The sequence below is a fragment of the Mercenaria mercenaria genome, chromosome 5, assembly GCF_021730395.1.
Source record: "Mercenaria mercenaria strain notata chromosome 5, MADL_Memer_1, whole genome shotgun sequence".
Lineage (NCBI taxonomy): Eukaryota > Metazoa > Mollusca > Bivalvia > Venerida > Veneridae > Mercenaria > Mercenaria mercenaria.
In genome coordinates, this window is record NC_069365.1 from 40,252,727 (window position 1) to 40,274,562 (window position 21,836).

The 21,836-nt window shown below is 35.0% G+C and overlaps 1 protein-coding gene across 2 annotated transcripts in view; it reads right to left on the bottom strand.

Moving 5' to 3' along the window:
* Positions 1-292: 292 nt before the first annotated feature.
* Positions 293-21,836, bottom strand: part of LOC123556967 (uncharacterized) — a 30,734-nt gene continuing 9,190 nt past the window's right edge. The window contains exons 1-2 of one of the 2 annotated variants that reach the window (XM_045348099.2): positions 19,066-19,221; positions 293-3,858 (exon numbers count right to left, since the gene is read on the bottom strand). In XM_045348099.2, coding sequence (XP_045204034.2) covers positions 2,076-3,858; positions 19,066-19,067 — 1,785 coding nt within the window. In that variant the 5' untranslated portion in view covers positions 19,068-19,221 and the 3' untranslated portion in view covers positions 293-2,075. Of the gene's footprint in view, positions 3,859-19,065; positions 19,222-21,836 lie in introns of those variants that run through there. The other variant, XM_045348100.2, reaches the window with a different exon arrangement.

Sequence of the window (21,836 nt, forward strand, 5' to 3'; positions counted from 1 at the left end):
TATATAAATTGTGAAGTCTTACTGTTGCACATTGTTGTCATGAACTACAGAAGCATGTATAGAAGGCTGAAATATCTTATTAGATCGATAAAAGTGTAGTAACGCATATTTCACAACATATGTTTTCCATGTATTCAACATACTATTAATATATTAGACAACCGGATGGAAAATACCCAGGTCGTTGCACGAACGGGAAATAAATATGTCGAATTCTTACATGATTCGTGCAGACGATAATTGTCGTATGTCAGGAAACCCATTACTCTGACAGGCAAGACAAAGTCTAGTGTGTTTGTAATGACAAATGGTTTAATTATTCAGATGTGAATACATTCAAAACACACACGAAAATAGTTAGGTCTCTTTATAAATATACAAATGAAATATATAATACAACAGATATTACAAGTTCTCTGCACTCTTTCACCTAAATTTTGCTGATTTGACATTGTCATTGAAATCTAAACAAATGTTTTTGAAGCTCCCTCTAAAATAGAAACTTTTAATAAATAGTAATATGTATTTTCTTACGTGTTTCAAATTTTCTTTTGTAATAGTAATAGTCTTAAGAGTAAATTTTTGACCCTATAAAATGGTAGTTTTCACATTATTTACAAAGTTAATTTGTCAGAGCGCAATCTCTTATTTTACTCTTAATACTACTACACAGTCTTAAAGCTTCATATGTTCGAGTTAATAGTTAAAGCTTAATATGGATCCTGAAAATAACGGGTTTGGTAACAAATCTTCATCAAAATTTATCCCGTTTCGCCCATAACTTATTATGGCATTTTAGTTAAAAATACAAAACGTAAGATAATTGTTTGTTGTTTGTTTTTAGAAATGCTTTTCGTTTTCTGTTTACATAATACATGTATATAAAAGAATGTAACCGTTGAATTAAAAGTATCGAATACCACCTTAGAATCTCCGTAGATTAAATCCGAAAATTTTACTTTTTATTGTACTTGAACTGTAAAATTGTGGCCAAAACTAACACTTTTACAGTAAAAACATGAAAATAAATATTCACAAGTATTTAATGTCTTTATATCACTGCGGGAATCATATGATCAAAATAATCTTTAAACCAAAATAATTTTATGAATAATATGGGATAATATTGAAGCAACTTTTGTTGTTAATCTAAACTATAGCCTATCATATGACAACATAGATGTTTCCTAAAAATACATAGATTTCAATCACAATTATTTTCTGATTATCTTGAACACCTCAAGAAACTGAGACTTCTTATTTTCCTTAGTGTTTGTAATTACAGGATATCTATCATTATTGTCAGCTATCTAATAATTTAAAAACAATTCACTAGTCATATGTTAGGCTATGTTTGGATTTCATATCTTACCATGGTTTGAAATTTATTCATGTTCTTCAAAATATAAATTTAGTTTAGAGATTATTTTGATCATGTGATTCCCCACATTGTATATATTTACTACAAGTGCGATACAAGACCCGTTGTTTTTTTACCCAGCTGTAAACCAGTCACATCATCAAAAGCCAGTCTGTATAGTTATGCTATTTATAGTTATGCAATTCATAGTTATGCTATATATCTACAGTGCGTTTTAAAACATTAATTTATGCGTTCGGAATTGTCTTTTTATATTCTTGTCTTATAATGACATTTATATATAAATATATACCAAAAATATAGGAAACATTACACAATTTAATATAGATAGAAGAATTTATATCAGAGCTATTGAATTGTGCATTTTGAAGACATTTGCAAATCCTTTTTACAGTAGGGAGGAACAGTCACAACAACTTCCAAAAATGTAAAACCAGAATAATTCAATCGGTGTCTTTATACCACACGAGCTTTAAACGTTTTTACTTTCTTGTCTTTATATCTTTCTAAACAATATTCTTTTGTTGAAAATCCCGAAATGTTTTTTGTGTTACACTCATTTTGCCATAACAATACAACAGGCTTTCATAAAAATGAAAAGTGTTTATTAAAGCTAATTGTTTGGTTTTATTTTCTTTAATCTTTCTTCTTAAAACGTTCTTCGTCTCACAAGTATGACACAACCCACTAAATCTCAAAACCAGCTACCGAAACCCGTATTCGCAGGTTGTGTTTGCGGGTATTGCGGTGCTGGGGATGGGGCTGGTTGATTTGCACAGCGATCTTCCCAGTGTACAAAAACATTATCTCCTTCGCAGTAATACCCATAACACATATCACCAATATTCCCAACTATAACGTCTTCATTTTGCTGATAATATAGATTATTGTGATAGCATCCTTGTGTTGGCTTATGGCGGCGATTTACTTGAGGTGCTGGAGCCTTTGGAGCTGGGGCTGGTGCTGGAGCTCGAGCCGACTTTGGTGCTACCGGCCCAGGGGCTGAATTAGGAGCTGGTTTGCGGCCGCCGCCGCTTCCTTGACGCCCTCGACCGCCTTGACCTCCTCGACCTCCCGCCTTACCTTGGTTAGGTTTATTATTCCCTAAAACTGGCGGGTGCACTGGCTTAGGCTTAGGTGCTGGAGGTTTAGGACTTGTCGGAGCTACACACCAGTCTTCCCATTGAATTACTTGAGACTCGTGACTGCAGTAGGTGCCGTAACATCTTTCACCAACTTGATGGCTTGTTATCTCCTGTCCGGGCTCATAAAACATATTGTTATGGTTGCAACCGGGGGCAGGAGCCTGGGGAGGAGCCGGAGTTGGGGGTCCACCGCCTGGACGACCAGCACTATGTCCGCTCGTGGGTTTCATTGAATTAGGTGGGCAGTTGTAATCATCCCAAAACTGAATATTACCTTGAGAGTCACAGTAGGTCACGTAACACCACCTGTCATGTTGTCCGCGGACGATATCACTACCAGGTCGGTAATAACGCCCTTCCCAGAAACAATCTTGTACAACTGGTGGTGGTTTTGTCGTTGTTGTTGTTGGTTTAGGTGTTGTCTTTCGTGGTGGTGGTGCATATGGTCCTTGGCCTTGGTTATTCTGGCCTTGATATTGACCCCATTGTCCTTGTTGATCTTGATATTGACCCTGTTGCGGTCCTTGGTTGGTATACTGATCTTGCCTTTGATTTGGACCTTGGGTCGCAAATTGTCCTGTTTGTTGTCCTTGGGTGCTGTACTGGCTTTGACCTTGACCTTGGTTCTGATACTGCCCACCTTGTTGACCTTGGTTACCGTATTGGTTTTGTCCTTGTGGTTGACCTTGGTTCTGATACTGATTTTGTTGTGCTTGATTTGCGTTTTGACCCTGACCTTGCTGCTGACCTTGGTACTGACCTTGTGTTGCTTGCTGAGCATAAGGATCTTGGCCTTTTCCTTGACCTTGGTTCTGATATTGTCCTGTTTGTTGCCCTTGGTTGTCGTACTGGCCTTGACCTTGACCTTGATTTGCGTAATTATTTTGACCTTGTTGTTGACCTTGGTTTTGATATTGACCTTGTTGTCCTTGTTGTTGTCCCTGACTTTGCCCTTGTTGTGGACCTTGAGTTGGTTTATCAGCTATTTGGTTTGCTCCAGGACCCGGGTCAGGACCTGGACCATGTCCATGTGATGGATCAGGACCGGATGTAGGACCCATACTTGCAGCAGACTTCATCAGGTCCATCATCCTATGCAACAGTTCATGCCAAGGGTTTTGACTTGGCATACCTGGTGCTCCTGTTGGTGGTCCTGTTGGTGGTCCTGTTGGTGCTCCTCCTGGTGCTCCTCCCTGCGATCCTTGCGGTGTTCCTGGATCTAAAGATGGTGTTGGCGGCTGAGGGGGAGGACCGGCCGACGGTGGTGGTGGTGGTGGTGGTGGTTGACCATATGCCAGTGCTGCCAGTAATAGTAAACATAGGTGCACCTTCCTGAAATGATATATGATGAAATATTATGTTAGGGTTTTAGTTTTATCATAAGTGGTCCTCTTAATAAAAAATCAATTATCAAATCCGATAAATACGCACCGACTTTAACTGATGAAAGAAATCAGCCGAAACAGTGAATGCTTTATACATGAAGACATAAAATTTCTGAATGTAAACAAATGTAAATTTTGGTACATAAAAGTTCTGGATGTTTTAAAATTTTTCAAGAATTTATAACTAATATACTTTGTTACTTGTGACCTTATCAGATACCTTATGTTATTTTTTTTTTAAATGGAATTGCGGTTTATTTAAAGAGTCACATAATCATAAGTTATTTATTTCTAGAGCTTTAAATCCCGTTTCCTTTTGCATAACAGCGAAATATTCTTTGTCTAAACATGATTTTTGACCTCATACGCAGTGGTCTTTAAAACTGCAACGTGCTATAAACTGACCTGTAGACACAGATAGAACAATGAAACACCAAAAAGGACGATAAAACACCAAAAACGCCAGTGGAACGCCGGCTATAAAGTAATTTATTAGTTTAACGAGGTACAAAATCATGATGTGACCGTTCACTGAGACCTCTATTCATTAAGATGTCAATCAAATGCAGTGTCAAACAATGGTGTCGTTTTCAAATGAATAAAAGATCAGTTTGATATTCAAATGAATATACATTAAATATAATTTTGCTTATCTGACCTATTTTGATATTATTATCATTATTATTATTATTATTATTATTATTATTATTATCAGTCTATACCAGATTATTAAATAGCGATCTTTTCATGATAAAAAAATGTTCAAAGACGCTTTACATTGTATGAGGTCATAAACAGGCAGGGTGAATGAGTCTGGATTTTAATATTGTTTTCTTGTCAGCTAATAAAGTTACTTTAAAGTGTTAATGCATAGATACGTTTGCATATATTTGATATTTGACTTTATTATTATTAACTAAATAGAGTATACAGTTATTGAATTATTTTATTGTACCAGATTTATATAGCGCCCTTTTCATGATAAACACGTTCAAAGGCGCTTAAATATAGCAAACGCAGCCACACAGGGCGCGAAATTTATCCTCTACTAGTACAGACACAGAGCGATCTGACCAGAGGGACGGAGTGAGTTAAAGCCCCCCTGAACAGATAGAGAGAAATCCTTTTTAGATACAGGCCTGTCTAGACAGTCTGGTTCTTTAACGTGCCCGGTGTAAAGCACCGATACATGCGAAGCCGTTTTTCATGGGAAGAACCAGTACAGGCCTCTAGTTACGTGGTAGACACTCAAGAGCATCTCAGAAATTTCCAGTGCCTGGACCGGGACTCAAATCCCGGACCTCTGGATTGACAGTCAAGCGTGTTACCACTAGACCACCGGCCCACCTGTTATTATGGCATGCTGGTCAATAGTAAAAATATGGCTTGAGGTCTTAAGGACCTTTGGTCAATGGCTTTACTTTTGGCCGCCAGACATTAAGTAAGAGTTTTATAACATGACACTAGGTAGTTTTCATTATTTCTTCGATCCAGCAAAATTTTGTGTTGAACTATAGATCGATCAATAGCACAAACGAACTAGATGCCCACGGGCAACATGTCGAGCCCGTCAGCTGTCAAAAGGACTAACAAAAATTACTTTGACACCCTAGTGTGACCTTGATCTTTGAGATAGGGACCCGAGGTTTGCGCACGACACTCTGTCTCATAGATAAAAAAAAGATTGCTCCATAGTTATCAAAGTCATGGCCTGAACAAGCTCTAAAATGACCTTTGACCCCTAACTGTGACTTTGACTTTTGGGACAGGAACCTGGTATTTGCGCATGACACTCCGTCTCACTGGGGTCAACATTCATGCCAAATATAAACGAGATTGCTCCAAGCATGTCAAATTTGTGGTCCGAACAAACAAATCCGGGCGGACTCACGGATGCACGCACATACACCGAACAGCCATTTGGACGACTTTGTATTCGATTCCGCATGCGGGCTCGACAAAAATGTATTGACCGGCAATTGATATAAGGAGTCATGTAACTAAATGTAACATTGATAGTTTTTCATGCTACAGTGCCTTTCAGATTCTATATTTGATAGGTGTTTAAGACACTGTGCATTTATCTTTTAGAGGTCTCTACCCTAGACTGTGTTCAACTTTTATAACACTATCATACCAAAACTAACAAGACAATATTTTTTTTAGAATATGCGTTATCTTTTGACCTTAATGACATTGTATAATAAGAATTTGATAAATTGCATATATGTAAATATCGCTGTGAGCATAAAATTGCCCGCTTAACGCTTCAGCTATAACACGTTTAGACGAATGCGAAAAATATCTCAGCTTTGAAAAATACTTTGATTATTTAGGTAACATTAAAAACACGCTCTACTTTCCTTTAAAAGTCCCTGTATTTGCAACCGAAATTATCACTTGTTTATGTATAAGTTTATACTATAAATACCAAGACAGCATTTAAAAAGCATTCCTAATATAAGGCGTTTTTTCTCTTTCTTTTCTTCTTTTTTTCCACTTGGGGACAACTTTTAATATCGATAATATTTTAGCTAAGGTTCGTATTAATATAGAAGTCATACTTTGATTGATCAAAGCTAAACAGGAAGGTAGAAGAAATGGTAGAATAAAAAGCAAGAGTAGTTACATAGAGGTGTGAGTGGAATTGCAGAAAGACAGAATAAGTCCAAGATAGAAATGGAGAAAAAAAAGAAAGAAGACATGATGCTGTCGCAGGGTTACGTAAAGATCATGTAAGGTTGTACATCAGTAATTATTGTCACGTTATCCTGGCCTGGGTCACTAAACCAAACAGTATCCAAGTCTTTAGTCTGTATCGACGTCGAAAGTCATTAAAAATCTGCTTTCAAAATTGTGCAAGTTTGTTCGAGTCTATCCGTATTGACATAATGGTAGAAGAGATGATGATCCAGTGCACTGTATTTAGTATGTAGTCTTCGTAGGGAGCACCTGGAGTTTCCTGTTTCCACCTGGGATGCAACCAGATTGTACAGGGTTTAGAAAATAAACTGGTATATATATTTTCTAAAGGCCAAAGCAATAATTATCTTAAGTAAACACCGATGATGTAGCTAAATGTATTAAAATATGTTTACGCCGAAAATAATGTTAAAAACAGTAAATAAATTAACAGTAAGTTGACGCTGCCAGCAAATCCACACACTGTTTGCTAAGACAACGTTCAGTTTTTCCCCATTTAGTGCTTGGTAAGTAATGCATTTTATCATAATTACAATAAAGAACAGTATTAACGTTGAAACGTGACGTTGTATTACCTTTTTCTCATGTACGAGCCAAACTAATCCACATAAAGTATCGAGATAACTTATCTCACATTGCTAGAATAGTAATGTTTCAGTATTTACGTCTTGAGCATGTCAAAGTTCAAGATCTATCGTAAACGTTTGTATGAACTCAATAATGTTTGTTATATGACGTCAGTGTAACGAGATGGTACCTAAGGCTATGTATTCAACGACAACAACAACAAATCGTGTGCAAAACTGAAGCCCATACCGCTTATCTCGCACTTGCAATAATTTAACATAGCACCGTGCAGTAAATACGGGGATTTTTGACAGCGACATCGGCTTAGTTGTTTTTGGTTGATTAGCTAAAGAAAGGTGATTGTCATTTCTTATTAACTAACACTACAATTTTATTTATACTAAAGAACGTCTGCATTATATTAACCGAAGTTTCTGTAACGGTAGCTTCCGCAAGGCAAATGCAATTCCGCACGCCTCGGTCAATAAGGTGCGTGTCATAAAAAGTGAAATAACTTCTTTCGGCACAGTTTTTGGTATGGTTTTGGTGTGACCATGAGATAGAATATACATTTTTATATCGCTCTGTTTTTAACTCATACATTTTGAGGTCTTGATTATTCTTGGCAAACAAATTTTGTAAATTGTTGAGGGATTCGATGTCGTAAAATTCATACAGTCTATTTATATTTTTTCCTGATGAATAATGTTTTATTTTCTTATGATCATACCATACCTGTAAATTATCGGCAGTAATAAATAAAAAGAATGTCTTTAAATGAGTTCGTTTGAAAATGAATGATAGTGCTCAACTTTTTTGTTTGAATGATTATTCATAGATCTTGAAATAAACTATAGCTTTAGGAAACACATCCGAATCTATGCATACTTTGTTCATATAACTAAATAGTCCTAGAAGAGTTATCTGTCACTGGCTTCACTTTTCCAAGTAGGACCAAATTTTTCGGATTAAATATTGCCTTTCAGCATGAAAAATGAAGTATGAAAGTTAAACCATTATATAATTGAGGTACTCCAGTATTAATTTTTCAACAGAAAGTAATATCAGATGCAAATTGAATTTTTAGGTACTATCTCTACAGTGTTACAGTAGATTGCATCAAATTGTGAGATAAAATTATCGAAACAGCAAGAAAAAGTCTACCACGCCCATACCTTCTTAGTTGTTGTGTAATCTTAGTTAGAGATACACCCAAAACTCTATTAAGAATCACTACGTTGGACATAATAACAATTGTTGACGTAGACTCGCTTCGTATGTTATACGTTATATTGAAAATATATTCAAAATCAAATGCTTATTTGTAATAACTAATAGAAAAATTGTCCTTTGACTTTTAAGACAATTTACTGAAGTGTTCAGCGGTTTCATAAATTATACACTATTTCAAGCATTTATATGACAAAACAAAAACCTTGTTAGGTCTTGTCAACGTTACCATAAACAAACTGAAAATAAAAGGAATAACTGATTTACTACAGCTGTCTAAAATAAACAATCTCGTGTTTTATGAACGAAAAAGTGTGTGTTTTCGGGTTTAACTTCTCTTTCTACAATTTTTTAGTCATATAAATAACGGCGTCTACTTGTAGCAGTGAGCACAATGCCCAACTTTATAGTGCTGCCTCACTAGATATCACGCCGTAGACACGTGACATGATACCCCAAACAATCACATTATACTGGCACCGGGCTAAAGAGTCCTAGCACTATCCTCTTAATGCTGAGCGCCAAGCAAGGAGTGTGAAAAAAGAAGCCGTCTGTCTCAAACCTTTCCGTAATGACAATCGGCAATTTCCGTGCAATTGCGTATTCTCGTTTGCTATTTCGGCATCATTTGGGCTTTTTCATAACCGAAGAGTGCCGAAATTGGATAAATGGGGAATGTGTAATCGAACGGAAGATGTCGATTGTCATTACTACTATGATGGATTTTACTTAATTTTGTTTCTCGGATATTTGGTCAGGTTAGATTGAAACGGAGTTTAAGAATAAATGCATCAGCATATTTGTTCTACCACAGACCCCTAGTTAAAATATCTGTTTGAAACGTTGGAAACATGACTGTCCGTGAATTGTGTGGTAAGAGATAAGATGATACTGAGCTCCTTAAACAACAATCTTTTCATTCAGAAATACAAAGTTGCAATAAATCATTTTATTTTACATTATACGTCCTCATGTTGCGTTAGGCGGTTTCACAATGAGCTGCATTTAAATCATGTTTTGTTAGAAGATTTCGCATTACAGTGCATCGTAACAAGCGCTTTTACCCGTCGTTTCATGTTTAAACAATGCATTAAATCATTAAATGCAAATTTATTGGACGGGATGGAGTTGTAGACAACTCTAAATTAAAAAAAAAATACCATTAATAAATAAAGGCCTTAATATTGGTTCTTGGTTAATATTTTTAGTTTACATTTGTACCGACTGCTACCCCGCCCCCCCCCCCCCACCCCACCCACCCCACCACACACACACACACACACACACATACATACACACACACCCCAGACAGTTAGTAATAGATGTTTCAAATGTTCTTATGAACATGCACAAAGAACAGTGTAACAATGATCTTCAAAGGGTTACAGGTATTAATGGCAATGGACGTATGATTGTTATTAAGTTGAACAATACTGTAGACAAAGTGTTCGCATAGATCAACTCTTGCTACATTTAGATGCGGAGTAGCACCAATAAAGTTTGAAACTGAGCATTCTGAAAATCTCCCTGAATGTGATAAAACATGCCCATTATGTTCAAAAGCCATACATCTGAGTTATTTCTACTAGTAGAATTTCCTACATATTTAGAAAACAGGAGGTTATTGTTTGAAAAAGCTAACATTATAATCAGTAACTGGAGTAGTTAGTGATATTGATAAATTCGAGTTCATATTTACCCACCTAGATATGATGTGAACCATAGCAAAACTCTGTTGCAATATTCACAAAGTTTGGAACAATACTTTGTACAGGATATCGTAAACAATTTTAATATCACCAAGCGTACTTTAAGACTTATATGAGCCATGCCATGAGAAAACCAACATAGTGGGTTTGCGACCAGCATGGATCCAGACCAGCCTGCGCATCCGCGCAGTCTGGTCAGGATCCATGCTGTTCGCTTTTAAAGCCTACTGCAATTAGAGAAACCGTTAGCAAACAGCATGGATCCTGACCAGACTGCGCGGATGCGCAGGCTGGTCTGGATCCATGCTGGTCGCAAAGCCACTATGTTGGTTTTCCCATGGCCCGGCTCAAATTATGTAGTGTCTTTATTCACATTTTGGTTTTTACCCAAGTTGGGAAAAATCTGCTTATCTAATCACTTCTTATTTGATTAAAGATGGTATCTTCTTAAAATAATTATAATGATAACATAGGACGTATAAACTTTATTGTGAACTTAGTACTTTTTCTCATAACTGTTTTTGTAACGTTTACCAGTATTGTTTTTACCGCATCTTAGGCATATTTTGTTTAGTGATTAGTAGAAATAGTCTAACTTTTTTTCCTTGAGTTTAACTTGTACAGATAAAGAATTTGAATTTAGAGTGTGCACAAATAATATAATAATAGGCCTACTTACGAGATAAAAACAATATTTTATCATATATATCATAGTCGAGATTTAAACTGAAGGGTGTCACTGCGATATTAATCCAGATCTATTTATATCATATATTTGATTTTATTTATATTCAGAAAGACAAGATAAATTCGTATAAACAACACTGGTGACACTTTCCCCGCGAGATTACACGCGCTACTAGTATTTGACGTCATTCACAAAAAGAGACAGAAAAAAAACATGAACAAGATGGAGTTGTTCGAAAACAAATTTTGCAAATTCGGATACTAAAATTTGCGAAAGACCAAAATTGTATCTTAACCTTATTTTTCTGATGGTGACGATCAAAACTGAATCGACCCGAACACGTGCTTAGTGTGATCCATGCATTTGGAAGGAGTCTCAATGTGATTTATACCTATCATCACAAAAATGATATGAACCCCTATATAATCATTATTTAATAACTAGAATGGCCAAGATCCAAAATAGTCTTCGTTTTAAGTCTTCAATAATAAAAGATTTTTGAAGCAAACTGATTTATCTGTGGTCAAGACAATTTATATGAGAAATTGTCCTTAGTTTGCACTGTTATGTGTACGATTAACGCTTAGACGGAAATTTTACATGTTTTGATAGAAAGAACGAGTTGTTTTACATGAAAATTAAGCCGCATATAAAGCATGTATATCATTGTTAATTCAGGAAACGAACAACATTAAATCATCACACTTTCGGACAATATGCAACGCCTTTAAAAAAACAAGAGGGCCAAGATGGCCCTAGGTCGCTCACCTGAGAAACACATCATAACAGTGTAAACATGTTTCCCAGATGACCCATATTTGAACTTGGCCCAGATTTCATCAAGGCAATCTTTCTGACTAAATTTTATGAATATCCAGTGTAAAATGCAGCCCCTATTGCCTACACAAGGTTTTTCTTTAATTTGACAGGGTGACCTAGTTTTTGACCCTAGATGACCCATATTCAAACTCAACCTTGATTTCATCCAAACAGATATTCTGATCAAATTTCATGAAGATCCGGTGTAAAATGCAGCCCCCTACTGCATACACAAGGTTGTTTCTTTTATTTGACCTAGTGACCTAGTTTTTTACCCAAGATGACCCATATTCGAACCTGACCTAAATTTCATCAAGGCAATCATTCTGACCAAAATTCATGAATATCAGTTGAAAAATACAGCTTCTATCTCATACACAAGCTTTTTCCTTGATTTGACTTAGTGACCTAGTTTTTGACTACAGATAACCCATTTTCGAAATCGCCTAGATTTCATCAAGGTAATCATTCTGACAAAATTTCATGAAGATCAGTTGAAAAATACAGCCTCTATCGCATATACAAGGTTTTTCTTTGATTTGACCTAGTGACCTAGTTTTTGACCCAAGATGAACTATTTTGGAATTTGGCCTAGATTTCATCAAGGTAATCATTCTGACCAAAGTTCATGAAGATCAATTGAAAAATACAGCCTCTATCACATACACAAGGGTTTTCTTTGATTTGATCTAGTGACCTAGTTTTTTATTCCAGATAATCCATTTTCAAACTCGACCTAGATTTGATCAAGGTTATAATTCTGACCAAAAATCATGAAGATCAGTTGAAAAATACAGCCTATATCGCATACACAATGTTTTTCTTTGATTTGACCTAGTGACCTAGTTTTGGTCCCAAGAGGACCCATTTTCAAACTTGGCCTAGATCTCATTAAGGTTATTATTCTGACCAAAATTCATGAAGATCACTTAAAAGACACAGCCTCTAACGCATACACAAGGTTTTTCTTTGATTTGACTTAGTGACCTAGTTTTTAATCCCAGATGACCCATTTACAAACTTGGTCTAAATTTCATCAAGGTAATCATTCTGACCAAAATTCATGAAGATTAATTGAAAAATACAGCCTATATTGCATACACAAGGTTTTTCTTTGATTTGACCTAGTAACCTAGTTTTTGAACCCAGATAACACATTTTCAAACTCGGTCTAGATTTCATCAAGGTAATCATTCTGACCAAAAATCATGAAGACCACTTGAAAAATACAGCCTCTATCGTATACACAAACCCATATTCAAACTCAACCTTGATTTCATCCAAACAGATATTCTGATCAAATTTTATGAAGATCCGGTGTAAAATGCAGCCCCCTACTGCATACACAAGATTGTTTCTTTGATTTGACCTAGTGACCTAGTTTTTGACCCCAGATGACCCATTTTCAAACTTGGCCTAAATTTCATCAAGGTAATCATTCTGACAAAATTTCATGAAGATCAGTTGAAAAATACGTACAGCCTCTATCGCATACACAAACTAAATGTTGACAGACGACAGACAGACGACAGACGACAGACAGACGCCGGACATCGAGAGATCACAAAAACTCACGTGAGCATTGCTCAGGTGAGCTAAAAACAGCAAAATAAATGTTAATTATCTTCGTTTTGATGCATTTGCAATAATGTCGCAGTGCTAAATTTAACATCATTTTCAGCAGCTGTGATAGGTGTGTTTTCACATTTCTTTACAAATGGCCATTTTTATGTGAAACTTTTATCAATATTTAGGTCTAGTAGTACGAAACAGTACTGGACAGTACGTTAAAACATGTACTTAACAGGTAAGTTGTAAATACAAATGTTGTTCGTCAGCCACAGTTGTGGGGAATTAATTTTACAACTTGTATTTTATTTATAAAACAAATGAAGCATGTCGACTTTATAAGTTTGAACTATCCGGAAGTGTGACCCATTCTTGCAGTTTTTGTCCGGATGCTAAGGCAGAATTCTTTAGTAGCAGAATAGACCTAAACATGTTTTATTTGTATTTATTTGTTTCCATTTGCATATAGCTCTTTCTTCTTTCTTGCCATGGTCTGTTGATGTTCATAAAAAAATGTCTAGTTGAACTTTATTCTAATATTGTTTTTTTCTGTTAAAACACGCTTACGCTTAAAATGACGTCACGTTAACGTGCGATGACGTCAATGTTTTTGTTGCGACCAAGAAAGAGTGCTACTATATTTTTTTTCTACTGTTTTAGATTAAGGGCATATTAGAATCGAAATAATGTATAGCAAAATCATGTTTTACCTAAATTAATACACTCAAAATCGGTTATATGTCGCCAGAACAATTTACACGGGCTACGCCCACGTGAAGGTATTCCGCGGACGTATAACCACTTTCCGTGTATTAATAACGTTAAAACACAGTTTTCTATACAATATTTCTTAAGTAAATCGACGTGTCTTCGATTATCCCATGAATTTCTCGTTTAAAGGTAAAGAAAAAAACTTAATTTATATTACGTATCATGTCTAATATTGATTGATGCTTGTGTATATTTTAGGCTAATATATTCATTTTAACTGATAAGGTATTCTATACAGCAAGTATATGATGATGAACTGTATTTTTATGCAGTGTTTTTTCCTTACATTTTCTGCATCTCTAGCTAGGAAAGTTTCTTAATAATGCTCTTCATTGTGAAGAGGTTGAAACGTAAACTCTAAAGTATTAAAGATGTATTAGACCCATTCCCACATTTGAAAAAAAAAAACGAATACTTACTTGATAATATTTATCTAAACATCAAATAAACACGTTTGTGTGCATAAACAGTACCGTGTGTTAGGTTTAAAAATTGTACACACCCAATATATGTATAGCTATAAACAGTATAAATGTGTACTATCGCTAAAACCTGGAAGTCTTTTTCCCCATATGACTGTTATATGTGAATGTAGCTGTACATACGCAGTTCATTCATATATTTAGTTAAATTATATCTATTTGGTGAAGATTTTCTATGTTTAAAGTTAATGTGGAAAAATTAACTATTTAAGTGAAAGGGGCAATTTTGGTAATGTCTTTTATCACATGATTGTTTGAAAAATTAGAATAAAACTTAAATAACTGATCGAATTATAAACCATAAATCTGCATATAACAGTGTAGGAATGTGTAATTTTAATGAGACAGACACATATCTGGTTTTAGCATGATGCTCTACCGGATGCAATCGTTCATAAGGAAGGCTGTCAGTGCCGTCGTTCAATTGAAACGTGTTTAAATGTCAGCTATCTAACACAATACCTCAAGAATAATATACAAAATAGTTATCATTAAAATAATAACACTCGTCATTTCTGACAGCTAACAAAAGGTTGTTACTTCATACGTAGGCTAGACAGCTAGGCTAATATAGTTAACGAGTATACATGTATGCGTTACCTTTACTTATTATTCTATAACCAAGAAATACAAAAATCTAGTGTTTTAAACGATGTTGACAACCGATGTTATACAGTTCTTGACTTATGTTGAGGTCAATATGTGTTTTTACGGACCTGTAAAAATGATATTGACCGAGGAGGCAGTCCGAGATCAATATCATTTTTACAGGTCCGTAAAAACACATATTAACCGAAACATAAGTCTATAATTGTTATATTATATCTTCTCAAAGGCATTCATTTGACTGGCCCATATTTCATACATATAAGAAAAAGTGATATCACAAGAGTCATTTTCACTTTTGCAAGTCAATATCGCTTTTTGCGGATCCGCGCGGGCACTCATTTTGACCAATCAAATGAACGCATTTGAGAAGGGTATATAATATATTATATTACTTAATAAATAGGCTACAAAATGGGACGTTTTAAAATTTATTCTAATATGCTTGTCTCTGTTAAACACTCTTACGATAACGACGTCACGTTAACGTGCGGTGACGTCAAAGATTTTGTTGCGACAAAGAAAGAGCGCTTCTATATTTTATCTACTGTTTTAGATTAAGGACATATTAGAATCGAAATAATTTATAGCACAACCGTGTTTTAACACTATTTATACACTCGGGTGGTAATACGTCGTACAAATAATTTCACTCGGGCTGCGCCCTCGTGAAATTATTACGCCCGACGTATAACCACCCATCGTGCATAAATAGTGTTAAAGCACTCTTTTGCTATAAATTATTTCTTAAGTATAAAGGTCGATTTAAACGAGAGGAAAACAACGTTGTTGTTGTTGTTTTTCAATCAAACATCTACAGCCACCTACTTTTTTCCCAAGCACCAGCTTTAGGAAAATAATCTGATAATACATTTATAGCATAGCTTTACCTTATAAATACCTTACACAGTAGAAACACATTTATACTAAATATACCCACGTATATTAAGTACTGTGAATTCTGCTACATTAATTCAGTCAGAAGAAAATGATAAAAAGAAACGTAAACTTTATGTGAAAGTTATCGTCCAGCTGCTCATAAGTCTGAAATAATTTTTAAAGACATTTGCTGCAAAAATGTATTAACAGAATATTTACGATTAAGCTGGTGTTTGGGGGTGTTTTTTTTTTTTTACTGCAGGATACGTCCTTAAGATCGGACGTCTCTTATAAAAGATTTGACCGTTTGAAATTTAAGAAAATGGCTGACCACTTTACTGTTTATGACATTATTTACACACTGCAGAATGATTTATTTATCAAAGTAGATCAGTCTCTGTAGTTTCTGTAGGGCAAGATAATTTGTTTGCTCTGGCTGAAAATGGTGTATTGCAGAATTAAGGAAATATAGTCCATATAAATATCTAAAAAAAATTAAAGTCCCTCATTGTATTTCACGTTGCCATGTACACAAAATGAATGCTACCTTGATTAAAAACTGAAATGCTCATTACGTTTGAATTAGTAAAGCGATTTGGAACATTCTTTAACTGTCTTAAGTGCTTTCAGAAGGCTTACTGGACAGACATTACAGTGAAACAATAGCATTACTGGACAGACATTACAGTGAAACAATAGCATAACTGGACAGACATTACAGTGAAACAATAGCATTACTGGACAGACATTACAGTGAAACAATAGCATTACTGGACAGACATTACAGTGAAACAATAGCTTACTGGACAGACATTACAGTGAAACAATACAATTACTGGACAGACATTACAGTGAAACAATAGCATTACTGGACAGACAATGCAGTGAAACAATAGCATTACTGGACAGACAATGCAGTGAAAAAATAGAATTACTGGACAGACATTACAGTGAATCAATAGAATTACTGGACAGACATTACAGTGAAACAATAGCATTACGGGACAGACATTACAGTGAAACAATAGCATTACTGGACAGACATTACAGTGAAACAATAGCATTACTTTACAGAACTGTTAAACAGAAGACACCAAATTTTGGCCTCATGAATGTCACTGTCAATTTGTAACTATCGTGACAAAGGAAATACTCACAAATGCCAATTATGAATAATTACAATCGAACAAAGTCATTTTGATGTGGGTCTTTAGACCAGTCCCTACAACAACAAGTATCACAGTGTCTTGTTTGTTTTTTGTTGTTGTTTTTCTTTATCACGAACACGTAGTTTCCCTAATGAATTGACGTTGTGTGAGGAAACTTGACAGTTACGACATTATTCAAACAATACGAGCCTGTGTATACTATGTTATATAAAAATGATAATCTATTTATGAATATGATTAATCACTTAATATAAAGCAATAAAAAGTAATAGCCAATTTCCCGTACAAGAATGTAATATTTTTATCACTTAAATCCTTTTATGTCTACACCGATGGTTTTTTTTTTTCTTCGTTTTTTTTTTTTTTTTTTTTTTTTTTTTGTTGTTGTGAAGTAAGTGTTCAACTGGTCTCTTATTATTCGTGTACATAGAGTGGCTGTATGCATATAACTGTACTATACATGTAGATTATCAGTATGAATAAATCAATGAATTTTGACATAGTATATCATCTTGAACGTAACCATGCCCTTCCTGAATGAACGCACTGAAAACATTTCATTTTATATTTCGATATAAATGTAATATAGTATGCACCATGCAGTTATATCGTAAACTGCACGTTACGTTATGGATCAAAGAAATAAACATGTCTATATTTATTGAACCGCATGTACTTTCTTGCGTATGTTTATATCTAAAAAGACAACTGGGCATGAATATTTATAAAAAGTCATGACAATCCGTCTTCCTCATTTGTCAAATGTCCGACTAAATACAGCATATGCTGAAGATTTTGACAGGTGTGAAGTCAGCGTAGACAGTTTGCAGTGTTAAGAACGATAACAATGTAATTATTCTGAGGTAATCACGACAGACATTTATGAATAAGTAGATTTTCACCTTTTTTAAAGTTTTAAATAAATGTTCATGTCGAAAAAAAATAATAAAGAACGAACGGGAAGTAGTGGATTTCCCTGCCTCACCACATTCTTGATGGTAATACCAAAGTAATTATAGTGGTCACAGAACTATAATAATGCTTTTGTACCCTTATCTTGTTAGCTCTGGTTAAGCTTTGTCTTCCGGTATAGTAACCAGATTTTTTTCCTAATAAATAATCTTTATTCCAAAACATATCGACAAATTGTAAAGAACAACAGAACTACAGATAAAGTCCTTGCCTATTCTCACGCTTGTTTGCAATCATTATGAAAAACTACAAAACGAAATGATTAGCCCGATGCAAAGACAGAACGTATTTTAAACAAAAACGATGCGTTCTGTCTTTACGGAAACAGGACGGGTTGTAACGGGTTTCTTTGCCAAACTTCATTATTGTAAAGACTATTTTAATGTATTGAGAAGATTTCTGCTAAATACGTAAATTTTGAAAGAGCTATTCAATAAATATCATCGAAGAATGAAGAATGATGAAAAAAAAACATCATATACAAAATTAATACAGCACGCTTTTCGTTATAAGCACGTTCAACGGTGTTTAAATACAAAAGATTCTCTTTGTTATATAATTTTTTTTAAAAAGCATGATATATTATGTCGATGTTTAAAAACATGTTTAGAGATATTTGAAACTGTAAACTCTACAAATATGAAATTATAATTGCCATTTATTCAGTGCCTAAAAGTAAGTAATCATTTAAGAAACTTATGTAACTCGCTTTTTAGAACGTAAGTTTTCTGTTCGTGTTGTTGTCTATCGCAGCTTACTGCAGTATTTATTCTATCGAAACATACTCCAAGTATTTTCACTCTAAAAGCAACAGTTACATAATTAATCCAATGACTTGCCGAGATAGATCTACAATCTCCGTAAAATTATTGATTTTTTTCAACACATTTCAGCAAAAGGTGTTGTTTTTTTTTGTGATGCGTAACTTAAACATCGCCAGTGTGAATTAAAAACCAACATAAAATTCTCCAAAAACGTGTAAATACTCACATGTTTGCTCTGTGATATAAGATCCTGTGTCGAGAATGTGTTTTGTACAAGCATTAATATTTATACCGTTAATATTCCACTTGTCACATTCGTCACGCAACGTCAAATCTTTGTACGTTACCAAGGCAGTTCATGACCTCAATACGGCAGGTATATTATTTCTTATGTAACGGTATGTAAATGTTAAGCATTTCAGTAGAATATTAATGTCTCACTGCGGAGGCATTACACTGCTATTTTTTACGCTCTTCCTTATTCTTTTCATCATTTATTATCAAAATTTGTATTCTATTTTTATTTTTAATTCTATTTAGACGGTTCTTACTGAAATTTTCTAAAATCGCTCCTAATAATCTACATCTATCCATGTTTTAGTGTAACAAAACAGAGAGAAAACTGAACATAACAGAATTTCTATTTTAGGCTTGCACGCTGCCGCAGTACTGCGTCATAGGAATGAAACATAAATACAAATATATTTTAACACTTTGTTATACTAAAGAATACCAAGTAAAGCATTAACAAATCTGCTAACAATTTAGTAATCCTTTGGAAGCATAGAACGCGATTAAGTGAAAAGGTCGCCGACTCGGTTGCTCTGAGTCTGCTCACGACAGGAAATAATATGCTCAATAAACCTTGGTTTAAACTGTATTTATTTCCACAATTATATTTACAAACACGAGTAGTACATTTAAGTTAACAAAGTTTGATAAAAACATACATCAATCAAAATAGTACAAACAAACAAAGAAAATATTAATCGAATGGACTGGAAAACAAGCTACTTAAAACTTGTATGCATTCCGCTCCATAAGAAGAACAGAGGTTAAATGAAGAATAATAACTAGGCAGTGTAAGTATGTGTCGTGTTGTATGAATCGGAATATGGATGTGAAAAATATATGTATAATACGAAATATATTTTAGAATGAGGAGTGAAAGAATTAACGAGCATGTTTATGCAATTGTCTCTCGTCGTCGTTTGGGGTGGGAGGGAGGAGGTGTGAGGGGTCGCAGCTCATGCATTGAATCTATTTGATGAAATGATAAATCGGTATACGTCAGTGACTAGGGACATATTATGATGATATGATAGATGTTCATCTCCATACAGTAGATTGTTAAGAGTTAGAGAGCATTGGATATTGGAAAATATGTCGGTTCGAAGATTTTAGTATTTTCGACAATGTAGCAGATAATGTTCGACAGTTTCTATCTCGCCACAATCACATCTAGCTGTGTTTGTGAGTCCTCGGCTGTTGAGGTCATGGTTAAGGGAGCTACACCCCAGACGTAGCCGAGCATGAAAAATTTGGCCTTTTCTGGATCCGACTTTAAATAATGAATTTGATTTTGGTATGTTTTTATTAAGATTTGATTTGAAGGCATTGATTGAAGGAGATAATTTGATATGTTGAGGAAATAAATACCAGTCGTCTATTGTGTTTGGAAGAAAGGAAGATCTTATGAATATGATTGGAAAAATATATTTCTGATGTTTCTTTGGTTATATTTAGTATTGATATTGTGCTGGTTTTCAGGAATTAGTGAAGACAGGTAGGCGGGTGATAAGCCATTGACCATTTTATAGAACAAAACAAGGCGATGTTATTTTTGTCGTGCCGTCAGAGGTTCCGAACCGAGATCGGGTAAGAGTTTCTGGATGTTACAGAGTCTTATGGCACCGGTGACTATACGAGCAGCCTTGTTCTGGACGGCCTCGATTTCATTCTTTAGAGCTTCTGTACAGTTGTCCCAAACAACATCAGAATATTCCAAGATTGGACGAAAAAATGAAAAGTACATTCGTTCGAGACTATGTCGATTCATTAGAAATTTAAGAGATCTCATAATTCAAATTTGTTGCCAAGATTCGAGGAGAAGGTGGGACCAAGATGTTTGTGTCCAATCACTTCAGTGATTGGTATATTGTTCATGCATATTTTGGGGATTATTCGGTTTGGAGAGTTTTCTTGAAAAGGTCATGGATTCTGTTTTTTGATGTGTTGAATGTAACAAGCCATGCTTTGGATCAAGAGTGGATGGTTTCAAGTTCAGAGTGGTACTAGCTAAAGCTGGATCATCTACGATGATATAAAGAATGGTATCATCTGCTAAAAGACGAATTTTAGAACCGATGTTTGAAACAATGTCGTTAATGTAAGTTAGGAATAACAAAGGTCGTAGAATAGATCCTTGCGGGACACCAGCGTTAATGGTCGACCAAGAGAAAGATGCATTTGCGTACACAACTCGCTGCTTACACGAGGAAATGTATGAGGATAGCCAGTTCAGAAGTAAGCCCTTAATACCGACAGAGGATAGCTTATGAAGAAGTCCACAATGCCACACGCTGTCGAAGGCCTTCGAAACGTCACAAAACACGGCTCGAACTTCTTTGTCGTTATCAAGAGCACTGCAGATGTCGTTATGAAGATAGACCAGTTGGTTCACTGTAGAGCCACTTTTGATAAAGCCTGATTGAAGAGAAGTAAGGAGATTGTTTTGAGTGAGATAGTTGTAATGATATTTGTGAATACAATGTTCCATAAGTTTTCCTATGCAGCTAAGAAGGGAGATTGGTGAACAAACCTTATTCCTTTAGCACCGGCTTCAGCCGAACTCTGTTATTAGATACCAATGAATAGACTCTGTGATCCTAAAGAACCAGTTGACACGTGTATGGAAATTATATTATTTGCATAAATTGTTTTCGATAATAAAATGAACCTTTATAAAGTAAATATTTATTTATGTCATAAATCATA